The following is a 17,370-nucleotide window of genomic DNA, read 5'->3' as shown; positions in this document are numbered from 1 at the left end:
TTTGACAAAGGTGTGTATTATGGTTTATCTGTCATCTTTATAATACAGTGTTTGTATGCGTGTTTAAGAGATCACTGGTCTTGAAGTCACATAAGGCTGAATGATTTGGCTAGACTCAGCAGTCTAGACTGAACCTGATTGAGCTGAGATGTATCTAGTGTGGTTTTCTGGGGGAAAGATCACGGTACAGAAACCAGTTATCGGCTGCACATTTAAATTTGCTCACAGAAATTTACACATACATCATCAGCCTTGAGGTGAACCATCCATCGGCTGAAGAAACCGCTGCAACAGTGTAAGTCTAATAAAAGTTGAGCAGAAGTGTGGCAGGCGTTGATGACTAGGTATGTCTGTATTGTATTAAAAAAAAGCACAGGAAGTTGGTGTTGTCTTCACATGCTTCAAAAATTGGCTTCTTGCAAATTATGGTGTCTTTCCTCTGGGTAGATAGACTTACGCTTCTGTGATTCCGCCACATGTTAAATTTCAACATGAGATTTAAAGTAAGATACTCTTTTTAGTGTCAGACATGACTGTTCATTGCTCAGGTGTTTCAGAAACAGTAGCTGAAACAAAACCATAATAAAGATTTCTTTAATTGTCTTTCACATCTTATAAGCAGGCTATCAAATTCAACCCCAAATTCTAAAATTTAAACCTCTGCATGTGTATATAAATATATAAATTGTTTCTTTGCAATGTCAGATTATTTTCATCACATGCACAAAGCCCACCCCAACTGTTATTAATGAAATTTGTATCACAATCTTTCTATCTGCTAAATATAAATTCTTATTTTTTCTCTTGTGGTTCTGGGAAATACAACCCTTTCATTTACCCATCAATTGAAATAAAAATGTGGTAATTATTGGCAACTCTACAGTAAGACTGTAATTTGTGATTATTTTTCTGTTTTTCTTTTCTGCTGCGTCACAGGTGGTCCAGGTCGTTCCCTTACTGTCTTCACAAACCCTGATGTTTATAACACCACCACGCTGTTGCTTAGCAACGATGAGGGCACTTTATTCGTCGGAGCACGTGATGCCATTTTCTCAATTGATGTCAGTCAGACTGACACTATGACCATGAAGGAGAAGGTCAGTGTGATTTTTGATTTAGTACATGACTAGCAGAAGGGTATAACCTAGAAAAATCTAGGTTATCGTCCATGGATGCTGATGTTTGTTGCATGGCAAACTTTTGTTATGTCAGGGGATTCAGTGATTTAATGTGTCCTTAATATTTTTGTTTTATATAATATTTTATACATTTTAAAATGACAATAAGGCACTTTAGCCATTACTATATTCACAATTTGGAAGGACATCTCGTGCCTTATTGCTTGAATACAATAAGCTGATCACAAAATAAATATTTAATAGCAAAAAAATAAATGATTTATTAAATAAGTTATCTAACATTTATGTGTAAGCATTTATATCTAAGCTAATGTTATTCGTCAATTTAGTTTAATTTATTTAATTTAAACTATTATAGGAAGTTAAAAAATATATTTTGTATGTTGAGTAGTCTAAGAACTGTACATTATATAGTGTGTATGTGTATATATATATATATATATATATATATATATATATATATATATATATATATATATATATATATATATATATATATATATATATATATATATATATATATATATATATATATATATATATATATATATATATATATATATATGTATTGGGTTGTTGATGTTTGTTTTCTTGTTTAATATGTTTAATGTTTAACAGTTTAATAAAATGTAAAATAAATAATGTAAGCTCTCTTTGAGCTGTGATATTTGCATGTGATGAATCTGAACCTGTTTTTACACTCATTTCAGCTGGACTGGTCTCCCTCAGATAAAGACCTCGATGACTGTTCCATGAAAGGCAAATTGAAGGTATGGGAAACCAACCACTTTAAGTGCTAAACAGTCCAACCTTTTTGACACTCATGTTAAACTGAGCAAATCTCTGTCTTCATAAGCTGGCCTTTAACCTTACTCCCCCATTCACCCTCAGATGGATTGTCATAACTTTGTGAGGGTTTTACAAGTGCTGAACTCCACCCATATGTATGCCTGTGGAACGTTTGCCTTCAGCCCCCGCTGCATCTACATCGTAAGTCAGACCGCATCTATCTTTTCACAGTTCTTTTTGTCCTCCGTTTACTTCTTGTAAGCATAATGAGCGGTTATGAATAATTATGTATGAAACAATTATTTTATAATTTGTTTATTAGCCCTAGAAAGCCCTTTTTTTCTTTCAGACCTATCAGTGGTCGTCTGTTTTTTGTAAATTTATAATCATACTTTCATTATTCATTTATTTTACCATAGTAACTTCACAACCATTTTGAAGGTTCTGTGCAACTGCCACAAGTGCCAAAATGCAACAATCGTATGTGCGTGTGAAAAGGTGGCTTTACAGTCCGAAAGCCCATGATTATGTAGTATCCCTTCATGTGAGTCACATCAGTGTCTGTACACTGACCTCTATTGAGTTAAGCGTCAGTTTACAGCCTTAGCCTCAGCATCAGTCACATGACATATTAGGATATTGCATAACCCTGCTGTGAATGATAAATTACTCCTTGCTTTGTAGTTACAGATTTTATTAGTTTGCAACATGTTTGGGGCTTTTATGGTATTATACACCTTTAAGTTGGAAATTTGCGCGTCTGTCCTTCACACACCATTGAGCATTCTTTGATCCTGTCATGTGAACACAGCAGTCTCAGTGCTGCTTCCTCACTCTGTGCTTTCATGGGTGTGAAAGGAAGAAGATCTGTGTATGTGCGTGTATCAAGGGGAGATGTGCATGCCAAATAGCAAGCCTCCTGAATGAAAACACCACAGTCTGTGAATGATTTGATTTACTGTTGTCAGTATCTTTTCATATAAAAATTGATCAGTGTATTAATACTCGTATGCTTTTTGCTCACCTACACAGAATTCAAATACATTCACCATGGCTACAGGCCCCAGTGGTAAGCCTGAAGAAGGCAGAGGTCGTTGCCCTTACGACCCATACCAGAAGAACACTGCCATAACTGTGGGTAAGTATCCCTCCACTGCCATGAGCATAATGAGCTGGCATAGGTTATCTGGCTTGTTTCACACAGCATACCTAAGTAGAGTGTATTTATTTCAGCATCCATAGCAGCATTCACGCTGCGCGCATAAGCAGCATGGTGTTGTGTAGTAGAAGCGTAGCTGGAAGTTGAATTTTGGTGTTTAGCCTGTGAAAACACTTGGTTGTAAACACATTACAATCATGACAACTCTCGTAATAGTTTTAGCATATTAATGCAGTGTTAATCATTTGGCCATGACAGATTTTCTTCGCTGCTGCTGCAGAACAAGTATTAACTTGCTACTGCGAATAGATACACAGATTCATGTATGTCTATTCATGCTGCTGCTTAAGCAACCTTGATTATATTCTATCGTCTTATGCTCAGAGGTTTTTGGTCCAATTACTAAAACCACTGTTTTGTCAAAAGTAAGAAAATGTAAATCATTATAACAAATACATTCTGCTAACTTGGCTCAGGTTTGAAGGAAATATAAAGCTGAGTTTTTTCTGCATAACAGTGGTAGCTGTGGTAGTGCCTTGTTTCCTGATTAAGTCCCTCAAGGGGATCATATACAAGGAGAAAAGTAAAGGATCAAATGCTGAGCCCTGTGGCACTCCATACTTGACTTGTGTTTTGTCTGACACTTTGTCATTAAAGTGCCCCTATTATGCTTTTTGAATATAACATTTCATGCAGAGTGTAGTATAGCTGTCTGTGAATGCAGACCGTCTGCAAAGTTGAAAAGTCGAAAGTGCACAATAAATAGTTACTGTCTCCGAAAAGAAAGAATTGACTCTGGAACTGCCTAAACGAGTCGTCGGGAATTCCAGTTAACCTGCATACGTAACACGGGGACATATTTTCATAATGCCCGCCTACGGTCTTCATAGAGACAGAGCGACACACGTCATAATCTGAAAACCATGCCTACCGGGGGGGAAACAATCCAACGCTCTCCATTGACTTTGTATTGCGTGAAGCGGCCTCCTTGTCATTTTTTACTTATAACAAAAAACAGAACAATGTCTAAAAGCTGACATGTGACAGAGTGTACAGCAAACAAGCTAAACAAAATCCAGAACCAAAAACCCAGAAGTTTTAATAAGCTGTTGACCCAAAAAACGAGTGTTTAAGGACACAAAAGTGGATACAGGCAATTGAGACAGCGCGACATGTTCTATTACACTGAGAACTACGCCCACTGGAGTGGAACGTAATCAGCGACAGGGAATATAATGTATAAAACTGAGATGTGGATATTTGACTTAACAGTGACAAAATGTTTGTTTACTGCGGCATACTGAGTGTCAGGATCCCAAAATGTTTTGGCTGTATCCACTTTTGTCTCCTTAAACGCTTGTTTTTTTGGGTCGACATCTTATAAAAACGTATTTCTGTGTTTTTTAGCTTGTTTCCTGTACACCCTGTCACATAGCAGGTTTTAGATATTGTTGTTTTTTTTTTGTAAGTCCAAAATGACAAGGAGGCAGCCTCACGCAAAGTCAATGGAGAGCATTGGCCAGCCCTGAAACACTGTAGCTGGTTCATGTTGTGTACATGTCCAGAAGACGCTGTTTTCTGCTCTGCAAAAGGAAATTCTCTTTGTAAACACTTCCAAAGAATAGGGATGTGAAGAGTCAGTGGTTAAAATTACCACAGCGATACAACAGAATTGAGAATTGCTTCTCAAATCTTTGGTCTAAATGGGATTTACAAAACACTTATCCATTAAAGATGGGACAGTACCCACTTTATTTGGACCAACTTGCTCCTCTGAATCATAACCTGTAAGTATGAATAATTATTGACGTATATATTTTCTACCGGGTGTTCAAAATACATAGTTTTGTGTTTTATATTGTGTAAGTCTCCAGCTAACTGCTAATCAGCTGTGAGCCCACTATTAGCTTAAATTGTCCATTAATGTAGATTGTCTGTTGTTCTTACTACTTTAATGTTACATTCAGTTATGGTAATGGGATTTTCTACGCACTGTATGCAGTAGACCAGTCATAACCGACTGGGCCATTTGTCCAATCAGAGCAGAGTAGGTTCGTGGAAAGAAGGAATTTAGAGAGACTAAATCTTCAGACGAGTCGTTTGAGAATCATTGGGTTTGGGTTCATTACATATAAACTATTTAATTTAGATGCAAATGTGGTCATCCTCCTAAAATATATTACTTGATAAACAAAAGTTAAAATAGTTGTAATAATCACAACTCCTGGTAATCATTTAATAATTTATGGATGTTATTGAAGAAAATAAATAAAGCAACCCAGAAATTACTTTATTTACCATATAGAGCATCAGCTCCGTTATGTTGCAAAAACACTGTCAGTAGGAAAGTACAACGCAACTCTTGGTATTGAAGTTATTGCTGATGCTTCACCTACATGCTGCTTATGTGTGTGTGGTTGTGAAATTGGCCTTCCCATAATGAAGAATAGATTGAACAAGAAAGAGACAGGCAGATTTATCTCAGTGAACAGACATTGTTAATCCTCTTGCTCTTAAATCCTAGTCCTGATCTACTTACCTTTGAGTGGCCAACATGTGACTTCAGACATGATGCCTGAGAACGTTCACTTCACATTTACCTCATCATCAATCGGACAGGCCTACAGCCTGTTTAAAGCCATGCATGAACCCCAGTTGGCACACACTCGGTGGTTTGTTGTGTGCCTATATACTGCTAAAAATTAAGGGCCTTTCCTAACATCTATAGTTCCATGAAGAACTTTTAACCTCCATCACACAAAAGGTTCTTTATAGTAGAAAAAGATCCTTCTGATTATCAAAACGTTCTTCATAATGGTACAAACAAAAAGTTATTTTAAGAGCTATTTACTGCAAGGTTCTTTGTGGAAGCCAAAATGGTGGTTCTTCTATGGCATCACTGTGAAAACCCCATGTTTAGCACATTTAGCTTTATGGAAATTGAAGTTTATTTTATTTGTAATGTCTCTCGACTTTTCTATTTTATCTGAGGCTTTTCTATTGGTAAATATGAGGCCGAAGGTGCCATAACAGTGTTTAAAAGCATGTATATTTAAAGGTCCCGTTTTTCGTGTTTTTTTGAAGCTTTGATTGTGTTTACAGTGTGCAATATAACATGTGTTCATGTTTCGCGTGTAAAAAAACACAGTATTTTTCACACAATTTACTTATCTGTATACTGCTGTTTTCACTGTCCTCAAAACGGCTTGAAAGATTTCCCTGTTCTATGAAGTCCCTCCTTCAGAAATACGTAACGAGTTCTGATTGTGCCAGCGGTTCCCGTGTTGTGATTCGACAGCAGCTTAGCGAACGCAGAGCGCACGTTACCGGAAAGGTCACGCCTCTCACCATAACGGGGATGCATGCGCTCAATGATCTCTAAGTACAGCGTCCCTGGGAAAGCCAAACAAAGGTGACTTGACTCCGGGATGAAAATAACAGCGTCTCGACGACATGGCAACAAACAAACTATACGAACGCAACACTTCCTATTCTCCACGAGGGAGCAACAAGACCACGCCCCCTTTTCCGCGCGTTCTTGTGGGCGGAGGTTAGTCGACATACTGCTCTACTGACGTAATTAAAGCAGGAAATACCAGGATGTAGTCCTAACCAGCCGTTCGCTGTAGGCTTTGAAAGGGAACTTCTGTTAAATAAAATATCTCGCTTGGCATTGAACTTTGAGCTTTATAATTTTACAGGTATTATAAATGCTCTAACAGCAACATTACACACTAACTAAAGTTTGAAAAATGGGATCACGAAGAACAGGACCTTTAAATATTACAATTTTGCCAAACCTGTATTGAAACAAAAGAAGAGATATTAGACAGAATATCCAAGAAGTTGTTTTCCACACAAGGAAAGTGGAAAAACATCCACATCCAAAAGCATCATAAAAGGAGTCCATACAACTTCCCAAAACCACAAATGAGATCTTGTATTTTAAACTAATAAATTTAGCTTGATGGTAATGACTGAAATTATAAATGCTTAGGTGAGATAAAGACGTTTGTGTGTTTTTGTAAATGGTTTAGCCTAAAATAATGTTTCTTTATAATGTTTCTTTATGTTTCAGATGGAGAACTGTACACCGGAACAGTGGCAGACTACAGGGGAACTCGACCTGTCATTTCACGCCACTTGAGCGAGGGTAGCCATGTTGATCTGAAACTGGATGATACGCTTGGCTGGTTAGAGGGTAAGAAAACTTTGTTTTTAATGCTGCCACAAAAGCAAAGAGAGGGAGAGATTTTACTGATTCTGATTTTGCTAAAACCAAAAGTGTTTGCTTTTCTTTATAACTACACTGCTTTCTTTTTCACTTCACAATTCCAGATCCTATTTTCATCAGCTCCACGTATGCTCCCAGCGAGGAGAAGGTTTATTTCTTCTTTAGTGAGACTGGAAAAGAGTACGACTTCATTGACAAGTTTACAGTGTCTCGTGTTGCCCAAGTTTGCACAGTAAGTGTTGCTTGTGTATGTGTGAGTATGTTTAAACAGTGTTTTAGCTAGCATGTTTACAGATTCCTCAAACTCTAATGAAAGATTAGATTCATTTGAGATGTTTTTTATTAAAAATGTAATTCTCAGTAGTTAATCTGTCTGTGAATCTCTCTTTAGAGTGATGTGGGTGGGCAGCGTACTCTTCAGAAACGCTGGACCACCTTCGCCAAGGCTCAGCTACTGTGTCAAGCTGACCAAGAGCTGCCATACAACGTCCTACAGGACATTGTCAGCCTTCCACCACCGGAGGGCGCATCTGAGGACGAAACACTCTTCTATGGGATTTTCAACTCTCAGTGGTGAGGAAACTTGCTTTATTATTCTGAGTTTATTCGATTTTTTTTTCATATTTTGAAGTATTGATTTATTGTGAGATATTTTTTATAATTTGCTGTTTTGCTTAAACTTACCTCCGTTTTTGTGTTGTTGTTTTAGGCGAGTAAACTTGCGTAGCTCAGCCGTGTGTGCGTTCAGCCTCAAAGACATTAAAAAGGTGTTTACAGGGCGTTACAAGGTTCTGAATCGGGACACTTTGAAATGGAGCACGCGGGTACAGGAGCAGATGGCAAACCCTGGAGAGGTTAGTGTCATAAGCGTGCCCTGAAATGCCCCTTTTATTTTATTTTTTATGAAAAAATGTTTTGTTATTAATTATTTTATGCTGTTAAGAAGTCCGTAAGAAACGGATGGATTTATTTGAACAAAAGTGACAGTAGCAACATTTATAATGTTACAAAAGATATCTATTTTAAAATTAATGCTGTTCTTTTGAATGTTAAATTCATCAGAGCCCTTGAAAAAAAAAATCCCAGTTTCCACAAAAATATTAAGCAGCACAACTGTTTTCAACATTGATAATAATAAGAAATGTTTCTCAAGCAGAGAATGATGTAATGATGCTGAAAATTCAGCTTTGCCATCACAGAAATAAATTACATTTTAAAATATATTCAAATAGAAAACATTTTTTTTTCAATTATATTTCACAAAATTTATTTTTTTACTGTATTTTTAATCAAATACATGCAGCCAGGGTGATCATAGGAGACGTTTTTCAAAAACATTACAAATCTTACTGAACCCAAACTTTATTTTACTAACCAAATTGTCTTCCTATTTTAAAGGGCAAAATTCTCTTGCCCTTAAATCAAACCATTCAAATTTCTTCTGTTTATCTCTGCAGTGTGGCCTCCATAATGCATCGGACAACACTCTGCGCTTTGTTAAGGACAACTTCCTGGCTGATAAAAGTGTTCCACCGGTCAATCAGGGCCCGACAATGGTGTCACCTGATAAGAGCTACAGCAACATCGCAGCTCAGAGAGTGCGCGGAGCAGGCGGCAGAGATTACACTGTGCTTTACCTGCTCACGGGTAAATATTGGTCAATATCAGTGTCACCATCAAAAATCACAATTACACTGATAGTGGAGATGTTTTTCTTTGTCAGTAGTTTTATTGATTGCTTAAATTATTTGGTTCCTCTTTATATTAGGTGGCCTTAACTCAAAAAATAAGTACAATGTACTTATTGTGTTCATATTGTATTGCAAAACACTTTTGCTGATATTGAGGTGGGATACTGGTAAAGTTAAGGATAGGTGAGGTGGTATGGGTAAGTTTAAGGGTAGGGTTAGGTGGAAGGGAAGGGTCGGGACAACAGTGTAATTATAAAGGTAACTACAGAAATGAATTACAGATGTAATTACATGCAGGTCTTTTTTAAAATGTAAGTACAATGTAAAAACATTTATGTACATAATAAGTGCATTGTATCAAATTATGAATTTATATGTTAGTACATAGTAATTAAGGCCACCTTATTTAAAGTGGGTCCAATGATCATAATGCATTATATTTCAAACAGGATTACAATAAATAAAAGCTGTAGCAACCTTTAAGTTGTGTTCTATAATTAAAAATAACTCAAACTTAAAGTAAAAATACCATGAAAACTGAAAATATAAAAGTAAAAGCTATAAGAGTAAACAAGAGTAAAATGTGCTAGATTTAATTAGATTAAATGAACTAATGACAGTTGTAATAATTCCTATACTCCTAAAATGCAATGCATTGATTTGACATATTAGAATGTAGAACAACACATATTTTAACAGACATCAAATAAATATATGAAATTGTTTTCTCTTTTCTTTTACTTTATTACTGTTTCTTATAATTGCTTTCCCCTTTCGAATCTTAATATCTCTTTAACTGTGTTCCCGGTAGAGTTGGGCTACCTGCACAAAGCTGTAATCTTGGAGAACGGCGCTCACATCATTGAGGAGATCCAAGTGTTTCATGAACCTCAGCTGGTCAAAAACGTCCTGCTTTCAGTCTCTAAGGTACCCATACGGTCATTTATTATTAGCTTTACTTGGAGAACAGCTATCTACATGTGTCTGTATTTAATCTATAGAATACTCTGACACAATAAAAGCGACTACATGCACAATATCATACTCTTTGAGCCATTAAATCAGATTCCTTCTTAAAGGGATAGTTCACCCAAAAATGAAAATTAGCCCATGATTTACTCACCCTCAAGTCATCCTAGGTGTATATGACATTCTTCTTTCAGACGAATAAAATCGGAGTTATATTACAAAAGTCCAGGCAAATCCAAGCATTATAATAGCAGTAATCAGGGTTCCCGCGGGGTCTTAAAATGTCTAAAATTATAATTTTTTTATTTAAGGCCTTAAAATGTCTTAAAAACGGCCAGATTTTCATCCGAGGTCTTAAATTTCATTCAGTTAGGTCTAAAAAAATAAAAGGTTTTATCCTTGTTCATTTCCAGAAACGCTGGCCGCAGAAAGTTATTAACGTTACACAGTAGCAAAATGGTATCGAATCGTAGTTTACAAAGCGGAGCTCTAGAGTCTTTGCTACACTGCCCTCAGAGCGTTCGTTCGGTGTGTTGTAGTTCTTTCTGGGGGATATTGGTGTTGGTACACGTATGCGGTGATAAAACTACAAATCCCGTGATAAAGGCAATTACCTGCCCGCAAAATACGTCTACGTTTAATAACGTTGTATTTTGTTGGACAGAATGAGGCAGACATGCATTGTTTTATATTATTCTATACAGTGATAAAGTCTGCACTCAATCAGCAGTGCATACCTTATTATTATGAAAATAGTGAAGGCTTGAAGAATTCAAATACACCATATCTTGATGCAGTCGTGTTTTTTGTCTTCATTTCATCAGTCAAAGCGTTTCTATCTTCTGTTTATCCTACATCGCTAGCTTCACTTTAGGGCTAAGTTAACGATCACTTCTCTGAGGCAAATGTGGAGTTTCTGCTCAAGGGCGCCCTCTGGCTTCCAGTATGAATGAAACATTTGGGTAACAAATAAGAAAAATAATACTTCTCTCTAAATAAATTTATATGACAATCCATGTTTTTCTCCAATGTACAGTTTTTTCCCCAGAGTGGATGCATAAGAGGCTCATATTTCATGTTAAATACATAGACTGTCTGCATATTAACTGGTAACCCAGCAGTTTTCTGTAAAATATAAATGTTATTATTATTAATATTATTATTATATTGTTATATTTATTCTTAAATACTCTATTTAAATTTTTTATGAAAATGTTATTGTAATTGTAATATTTCAAATTTTGTTAAATATTTGTATTTATCAAATACAATAATTATTATTAGTCTCATTAATATATAAACATTAATATATAAAATGTTATATGCCAACATTTTTCATTTGTAAAAAAAAAAAAAATGCATTTTAACCAGAATAATCACAGTTTGGAGTAGCCTGTTCAATCTCTATTTGGCTATTAATATGCTGTTTTGTCTATATCTATTCTATTCGAGGGCAAGTTTGTTTTTGCCTATTTTCATTTTGGGCCTAAGGTTTTGGGCATTTGGCACGTTGTTGGCTGTGGAGGGTTACTAATGTCATTGCTTTATCTGTAAATTAAATTAATGCTTTTTCAATGATTTAATTCATTGAAATAAAATTATTATTATTATTATTATTTTAATTTCTGTGATTTAAATAATTTTGGTAATGTGTCGTATAGGTCTTAAATTTCAATCTTTATGGTCTTAAAATGTCTTAAAAAGGTCTTAAATTTGACTTTCTGAAACCTGCAAGAACCCCGAGTAATAGTTGCTCTGTTTTTGAAGTCCATAAAAAATGCATCTGCCTGTCAAATAACGTGCTCCACACGGCTCTGGGGTGTTAATAAAGGCCTTCTAAAGCTAATTGATGCATTTGTGTAAGAAAAATATTCATATTTAAAACTTTATAAAGTAAAGTTTCGGCCGACCGCCTTCCATATTCAATTTATGGAAAAAGTGTTGAAAGTGCCTCTGCCGATCGAAAGACAAACGCGACCAGGTACGCTCGTCATGACGTCACGTACACATCTTGAATTGCGAGATGGCACTTTTAACACTTTTCCACGGAAGGCGATCGGTAGGAACTTTACTTGATAAAGTTTTAAATATGGATATTTTTCTTACACAAACGGATCGATTCGCTTCAGAAGGCCTTTATTAACACCCCAGAGCCTTGTGGAGCACGTTATTCGACGGACAGATGCATTTTTTATGGACTTCAAAAACAGAGCAACTATTACTGCTATTATAATGCTTGGATTAGCCTGGAATTTTTTTAATATAACTCTGATTGTATTCGTCTGAAAGAAGAATGTCATATACACCTAGGATGAGTCAATCATGGGCTAATTTTCATTTTGGGGTAAACTATCCCTTTAACCCCTGTTGTGCTACTGTTAACTTTTTGATTTAACTATCAGGTTACTGTTGTCCCAGCTGTTGTCCCAACTGTGTAAAAGTGTTCAATTGGATTGTGTCACTGGACCCAAGAGTCTATGAGTCTGTATATACTGACCTCAGCAGTCACATTTCTTCTGTAATTGGGTTAGATGGAGGTGTGTGACCAGTTTTCTAGTGTAGTGTGTACTTGCATAGATGTTTGTTCAAAAGCTAAAGGAATTACCCCTGAGTAGCCTAATGCTAATAACCTTAGATTGGAATAAATATAGAAGGTAGACAACAGCTCTGTTAGACATGTGGCTTTTCTGAAAGCTGTATGCTACATACCTTTTCGGATTTCTTTAAAAATGAACATCTATGGCATAATATAATATAAGTTATTAACTTAATTTGATATTTAATCTTATTCTTTTAAAGGAATATCTGATATTTACCTTTTTAAAGGGTACATGAGTTAAATTATACAGGGTTCCTTGGCACCAAATAGTATATTTTGAAAAGGTGTAGTTTAAATTTATAATGTACTAATGTATTTAAAATTGATTTTGTGAAGGAAAGAAAAATTTAATTCATTCATCTTCATTCTTTTATAGTAGTTTAATTTGATTATGGCACTGCAAATTTACTGAACAGAAATGTATTGTACTGTGCAAGAAAGGGTCTGAAGAATGAATTGTTTGTTTCTCCCCTAGGGTGCAGTGCTGATAGGCTCTTCAGAAGGAGTGGTGTCAGTACCTGTGTCCAACTGTTCTTACTACTGGAACTGTGCTGAGTGTATTCTAGCCAGAGACCCCTTCTGTGGCTGGGACCCTGTGATGAAAGTCTGCACAGACATAACTAGTCAGGCCCGTCTGTAAGTATCATCACAGCCAAGTGTATTCAAACCTAACAAATACTCTCTAATCAAATATGGGGTTGGTGCGCTTCTATTCCAGATTTCAGCATTCACATTGACTAGGTTACATACATACCCGTCTTTTGTTTTTAATCTCTCCTTTCACTGCTTTTCACAGTGCCCAGGATGTAGATGAGGGTAATGTATCGGAGCAGTGTATAAATGCGGCCCCCAGGTCACGCTCTGGCCAGTCCCGAATCCATTCAAGTGAGTACAGTTAAATCTCTATAATGTTTAGATATCAGTTTATAAATGCTGGTTTCTATTCCAAGAGTCTCAAATTCTATCCTTTTTATTTATTTATTTATTTTTTTTCTCTATCTATCCTTTTTAATTGTGTATCATTCATTTAATCTTAATTGTATTTATTGCTGTTGCAAATGTGGTACTTGGGTAACTCAATAGAAGTCCCTGAAATATTCTTGTCCCATTTTAACTTAGATCTTTGAGTATGTTCAGTACTTTCTATGGCATTTTCCACAAAATTCCTGCATTCAAAAATAAACAACAAAATCATACAGTAATGTTGGCACAGTCTGATTAAATTTGTATTTATTTTAGGGGGGTAAAACATAATCAAAAAACATATTTAGCTGTCACAAATTTTACACACAACCCTGTTACCACATGAATTTTCCTCTATTAAAAAAAAAAGAAAAATTTCATAAAGTTGTGACATCCAGGAAATAACATCATTTGACATGACAGCAAGACGAGTTCATCATTTCATTCCATGCCCTTAATTTTCACACAAATTGTAGTATTTCCATGTAACCGTTAATAATAAATGTGTAAGCTAATTTAATATAACATCATTTTAAATACTTTTGTAACCTTTTGTTTTAAATGTAATTTTTTTTTTTGTAATGCTTATTTCTAGTAATAACAATCAAATTATGGTTTTAAACTGTTTAGTTGTGTCCCTCATGTAGCTAACAGGGTTGCAAAAATGTAAAGTTAAATATAAAACATATATCATATAAATATTTAATTATATTATAGATATTTAACTTTGTTTAATTTGACCTCTTGACATGAAACATTTTCTGAAGGCTAAGCACTTTTTCAAGCCCTGAAAATGCCATACAGAGTACTGATTTAACTGCATGCCTGTTGCCATCGTGGTGTCATGTGTATGCTGACCCTTGACCCCTGACTTCCTCAGCTGTGTGTCCTCCAGGTGAAGTGGTGTCTGTGTCTTTAAATGAGGTAGTGCACCTGCAGTGCCCGGAAGCGTCACACCTCGCCAAACGCCACTGGGAGCGTCTTAACAGCCAGCTCTCGCCCAAAATCTACATTCAGCCAGACAACGGCAACCTCAACTTTGTGGCGACCCCGTCCACCCTGGGACACTACCTGTGTCAGTCTGTAGAGAACGGCTACACCCAAACACTGGCCGTCTACCACGTTAAACAGAAGAGCAACCCCACCATCCAACCAGCTTCCCCGAACCGCCCGCACAGCACCCCGGCTGTCGAAACGGGAAATAAAACCCCCATTTCTACTCCCAGGTGGATGACACCCAAGCAGACGGAGCCGAGGCCTAACCCAGAAGTTGTGGATCCAACTGTCACACACAAAGATTCCCTGACGATCCCGACGCTCAAAAGTAGAAACTTCACTCGCTTGTCTGGCATGAACAAGGAAAACTCACGAATGACCGAGCCTGGCGAAAACCTCCAGCAAGTGAACAAACCCACCTACTTGCAAGAGCTAGTGGTGGTGTCCGTTCTGTTAGCTCTGTGCATCAGTGCCTTGCTAACCATTGCGGTTAACAGGTTCCGGCATCTTTGTCACAGCAGGACGGTCCCACATAACGAAAAGGGAGGAAGTGCCACGCCCCAGGAGAGAGAGTCTCTCAGAGGGCATTCTCCATGTTTGGAAAAGCAGAACAGACAAGCTCCTAACGGACAGCCCCACAATGGTCAGGCACATAACGGCAAATCTCCCATCACACTGAGCAACAGTATGCTGAACGGCTCTAACGGTCACCTACCCAACACACCCATCTGAGGGCGGACACTGTGATGGTACCCTCTCACTGTAAACCTCTTTTCTGAGCCAAACTGGGCTTCTGCTGTATCAAGCCCTTTCGCTGAACCACTTCACTTTGCAGGATCACTTTGCAGTCCGAGAGGGAAAAAATGGCACATTGGACCGTTTACAAACCTTTTGAAGCTGAAAGACTCATATCTCTTGGTACTAGTGTACTTTTTCAGTTTGTTAATATTGAAGATGTAATTTATCTGACAACTGTTTGTTTCAGTCTAAAGCGTATCAGATTTTATGCCTCTCTTAAATCACTTTCAGGCAAATATATGTGAAATATATAGATGGACAGTTTAAGGTTTTCATTGATCTTTTCAAACTTTTGAATTTATATTAGGAAAAAGTTAATGCAGCTCAGATTAAAAAAAAAAAATCTTATAATACAAATTTTAATGGAAAGAGAGGCTGCTTAACTAACTAAACTGATCATCTGGAACTTTTAACTTCAAAAACAACTTTTTGAAATTTCATATTTTCCACTCGCATAAAACATTCAGTTTCCAGTACTCTGTCTACCTTGGTCAGAGTCGCTATATCGCACATTTTTTTTTTAGTCTTTGCCTTTGTTTCTTATTCTTGTCTCATTTTCAAATTTTAAATGTCAAGACGAGGTACGTTTTCTTTTTTCTTTCATAGTCTTAATAACGGGACACACAAAAATGGTCCTCATTTACTCTCCCTCCTGTCATTCCGACTGACTTACTTACGGTAACCGAAACTGTTTGGTTGCCAACATTCTTCTAAATGTCAGAGCAAGGAAAGTCAAAAAGGTTTGAAACAACATGAGGGTGCGTAAATGCTTACAGAATTGTCATTTTTGGATGGATTATACCTTTAAATTTGCACCAATCCTAATATGAAGCTTTCAAAAATGCTTTTCAAGCTGTTTATTTGTAAGTATTTTGTGTAATGCAAAAAAAGGTTGCGCTGAGCAATCATGTGTTAGTACGGGTAGATGTATCTCTATCATTTATATTTCAACATAACTCAATGTAAAAAAAGTGTTTTTTTTTCTGTACGTTGGACCTGTTATAGAACTATGTAGCCCGTTTACCTCATTCATTATTGACCACTTTACTATACCCCGATGGCAAAGCACAGTAACTGCGTCAACACTGGAACTACAAACATTTTGTTACATTTTCAGCATCTGAAAATAGTTGAGGCAAACTGAATTCTTCACAGAACAAATTATGATTGAAAAAAAAAAAAAAAGTGTACTTGCTGTGTTTTGCCTTTTGCACATCAGTATATTGGGCCTGATTGCTCTACTTCTAGATGGGAGTGACCTAAACCAATATTTTGTTTGTTGTTTTCTTTCCCAGCCTGTGATTTGTCACTGAACGGTACAGATTTGAAGTCTTCATTGTGGGGAAATCACTTGTAAATTGTGATATTGCCAAAACTGTGTTTTATAATCAGAGAATGGAGAACATGTTCTTTCTAGTGGTTCAAAAACAATTTCATTTTCTGTTTGTCTTTAGCTGGATAACTCAAACTCGAGTCCAATCGAAGCCCTGATATGTGAAGTCTGTCTCAGGACTAGATGCATTCCCCTGCATGCCACTGTTTTCGAAAGATTCTGTTTATTTTTTTATAGCCTAAAAAGCAGGCTGTTTTTGAAAATAAAAGAAATTGATTTAAAGTCTTTACAACTCGCTTTTATTGCCACTAGGTGGCATCAAAAGACAAAAGGTAAAAATCTATAGCACATAAATGAACTTTCATAGTGAATCGAAACAAAGGCCATTTAAAGTGCTCTTCAACTGGTGATGTTTCAGGGCACCTTCCAAATTTGCAATGTAAATGCACTGTAATTGTTTTATGATAATCAACATTTATGCCACAAATTCTGTCGACTGAGATTAACTGGTGATGAACACAGAATATTCGTTTGTTAGCAGTGAAGTTCCATTTTGAGCATTATATAGGCCTAGACTATAACTGCACTTGTTGGAAAATAAATAAACTGATGATTTTGCATGAAACATATATATTGTTTATTAAACTGTTGCTTGTAGGCCTTTTGAATAGGCCTATCAGTTTACCATCGGCCTCGAGGT

At 36.4% G+C, this 17,370-nt stretch overlaps 1 protein-coding gene across 8 annotated transcripts in view; it reads left to right on the top strand.

Annotated features, from left to right (window-relative positions):
* The window catches only part of sema4ab (sema domain, immunoglobulin domain (Ig), transmembrane domain (TM) and short cytoplasmic domain, (semaphorin) 4Ab), a 53,108-nt gene extending 35,816 nt beyond the window's left edge, over positions 1-17,292 (top strand). For 4 of the 8 annotated variants that reach the window (XM_079829561.1, XM_079829560.1, XM_079829558.1 and 1 more), the window contains exons 3-15: positions 937-1,097; positions 1,850-1,909; positions 2,031-2,129; positions 2,961-3,066; positions 7,166-7,288; positions 7,426-7,553; positions 7,713-7,894; positions 8,031-8,175; positions 8,779-8,968; positions 9,824-9,939; positions 13,056-13,216; positions 13,377-13,465; positions 14,424-17,292. In XM_079829561.1, the coding sequence (XP_079685687.1) occupies positions 937-1,097; positions 1,850-1,909; positions 2,031-2,129; positions 2,961-3,066; positions 7,166-7,288; positions 7,426-7,553; positions 7,713-7,894; positions 8,031-8,175; positions 8,779-8,968; positions 9,824-9,939; positions 13,056-13,216; positions 13,377-13,465; positions 14,424-15,271 (2,408 nt within the window). In that variant the 3' untranslated portion in view covers positions 15,272-17,292. The remainder of the gene's footprint in view (positions 1-936; positions 1,098-1,849; positions 1,910-2,030; positions 2,130-2,960; positions 3,067-7,165; positions 7,289-7,425; positions 7,554-7,712; positions 7,895-8,030; positions 8,176-8,778; positions 8,969-9,823; positions 9,940-13,055; positions 13,217-13,376; positions 13,466-14,423) is intronic. The other 4 variants (XM_079829565.1, XM_079829564.1, XM_079829562.1 and 1 more) reach the window with 1 other exon arrangement.
* The last annotated feature ends 78 nt before the right edge of the window (positions 17,293-17,370 follow it).

Source organism: Gobio gobio (assembly GCF_949357685.1).
Source record: "Gobio gobio genome assembly, chromosome: 11".
NCBI lineage: Eukaryota > Metazoa > Chordata > Actinopteri > Cypriniformes > Gobionidae > Gobio > Gobio gobio.
Note: the sequence above shows the minus strand (reverse complement) of the source record. Positions and strands in the feature narration are given on the sequence as shown.